This window comes from Euprymna scolopes, chromosome 7 (assembly GCF_053919585.1).
Source record: "Euprymna scolopes isolate OS-2025 chromosome 7, ASM5391958v1, whole genome shotgun sequence".
Lineage (NCBI taxonomy): Eukaryota > Metazoa > Mollusca > Cephalopoda > Sepiida > Sepiolidae > Euprymna > Euprymna scolopes.
In genome coordinates, this window is record NC_136488.1 from 150,989,660 (window position 1) to 150,992,489 (window position 2,830).

The 2,830-nt window shown below is 30.7% G+C and overlaps 1 protein-coding gene across 1 annotated transcript; it reads right to left on the minus strand.

The window, feature by feature from the left end:
* Positions 1–1,137: 1,137 nt before the first annotated feature.
* LOC145280367 (uncharacterized) lies at positions 1,138–1,632 on the minus strand. The gene has a single exon (XM_080132138.1). It carries the CDS (start codon positions 1,630–1,632, stop codon positions 1,138–1,140), a length of 495 nt encoding a protein of 164 aa, XP_079988264.1.
* Between the last annotated feature and the right edge of the window lie 1,198 nt (positions 1,633–2,830).

The following is a 2,830-nucleotide window of genomic DNA, read 5'->3' on the forward strand; positions in this document are numbered from 1 at the left end:
GTGTGTGTATGTGGTCACGGATAGGCTCCTATATGGTTGACTATTTTAAAAAACTGATCACATAATGATAGAAGATGTATCGAGACCCAGGAATGGGTATGTTTGATCTGGCAGAACAGTGGTTCATTAAAATTGTGGGGTCTGCGTTCGCGCCTGATACACAAAGTATGAAAATACAAAATTTAAAAATCAAAAAGAAAGTTTAAAGTGTTTTTGATATAGATGTACATAAAACATACTTATCAAAGTATTCTTAACTTAAATTGGGATGGTATAATAAAATTGTGGAATCTTCGTTCGCGCCTGGCCTCCATGGAATGGAAATAGGCACAAACTTTAATAAACACTTTTCATATCTATTTGCGTAAGTATACTTTGATAATTATGTTACAGTTTGAAGAAATATGGTATAATAAAATTATGGGGTGTTCGTTCGCGCCTGACCTCCATAGATTGGAAATATGTCACAAAGATTAACAAGGTTTTTTAATATAGATCCACAGAATATTGTGATAAGTGTTTCAGTGTGAACAGGTATGGTATAATAAATTATGGGATTTATCTATTTTATTTTTACTTTCATCATATTTTGTTTTGGTTTTGATATCCGCAAATTCGAAGCTATCTCTTTACAACCCTTCCTTTTCATAACCTATCATACTTTCATAAATCAGAGTCCATTTTCTGTAGGCTGTTTTTGAACCCAGTCAACGACGGGTACCTTTGCTAGTATACATATACATATATATATATATATATATATATATATATACATGTATATACATATATACAGATATATATATATATACATATATACAGGGTGTCCGTAAAGTTACTATACAGACACCCTGTAATATATTAACAGTACAGTAAGATATTGTATTAAAATATTTATTTGTAACAAAAGAAATAAAAAGAAATAACACCTTTATGTTTATAAAAATCTCAGAAAATACACGTGTTACATCCGAAAAGACTGTAACAATCAAGGCAAACAATTTCTATGACAAATATTCAAATTGGAGGCCTTCAGCTCCAATACATTCTCGACAACGTGACACCACACTCTGACAAACTTTGGTGCACAAGTCACGATCAAGGTTGGCAAATGCATCAATAACAAATTGTCGAAGATCTTCAACACTTCTTGGCTTTCTCGAATACAGAGTTTTTGATGACTCCCCAGACAAAGAAGTCCATTGGCGTTATGTCTGGAGATCGTGGAGGAAATTCAATGGGCCCTCGCCTGCCGATCCATTTATCAGGAAATGTCTCATCCAGTAAATTTCGGACAGCTGTAGCATAATGGGGTGGGGATCCATCCTGTTGGAAGTACAAGTTATTGAAATCTGGTCGTTGTCTCAATGCCGGTACGATGAAATTTCTCAGTTTGTCCAGGTACCTTTCTCCTGTAACAGTTCCGTCGAAGAACTGTGGACTCACAATTCCATCAGACGATATTCCTGCCCAGACAATTATTCCAGGCTGGTTCAATTGGGACGTGATCGTAAAATGAGGATTTGTGTCACTCCAATAAACACAGTTGTGACGATTTACGTGTCCCGAAAGTTTGAATGTGGCTTCATCAGTCCACACAATCTCGTCCAAGAAAGTGGGATTATCCTCACACATCCTGACGATGTGTTCGCAAAACTGAGACCTGCGATCAGGATCATCTTCAAGAAGTCCGTGAATTAGGCGCGGAATGTGGAGTTTCGTGAGTATTTTATGTAGAGAGGCTCGTTTGATACCAGTTTCTGCACTCGCACGGCAAAGTGATTTCTTTGGGCTTCTGTCATATGCCTCAGCAACTGTAGCCAAATTTTGTTCAGTGCACACACTTGGCCGACCAGAACGCAGAGCATCGGCAACTGAGCCAGTATCATCAAATTTGTCTCGAAGTTTATAAATAGCCAAATGTGTTGGAGGATCTGTATTAAAATAATGATTCCAATCACGAATTACATTCTGTGCGTTTTCTGTTTTCCAATATCGCTTCAAAATAAATTTGCGTTTATCCAAAGTTAGCTTGTGTGGCATGCTTGATTACATACACCTGTAAAATAAATAAATATTAACTATTAATACAAATATAATACAATAAAACAATAAGACTGTATAGTAACTTTAAGAGCACCCTGTATATACATATATATACATATTTATATGTATATATATACATATATATGTATATATATATGTACATATATATATATACATATATATGTACATATACATGTATATATATATATACATATATATATACATATGTATATATATACATGTATATGTATATATATACATGTATATGTATATATATACATGTATATGTATATATATACATGTATATGTATATATATACATGTACATATATATACATATATATGTATATATATATGCTGTATATATGTATATATATATGCTGTATATATGTATATATATATACTGTATATATGTATATATATATACTGTATATATGTAAAAATATATGCTGTATATATGTATATATATATACTGTATATATATATACTGTATATATGTATATATATACTGTATATATATATACTGTATATATGTATATATATACTGTATATATATATATACTGTATATATGTATATATATACTGTATATATGTATATATATACTGTATATATGTATATATATACTGTATGTATATATATACTGTATATATGTATATATATATACTGTATATATGTATATATATATACTGTATATATATACATATGTATATATATATACACATATATGTATATGACTACATATATATATATATATATATATATATGCTGTATATATATATATATATAT

Coding starts and splice junctions, on each gene's coding strand:
- LOC145280367 (XM_080132138.1), bottom strand. CDS start 1,632: ATGTGTGAGGATAATCCCACTTTCTTGGACGAGATTGTGTGGACTGAT.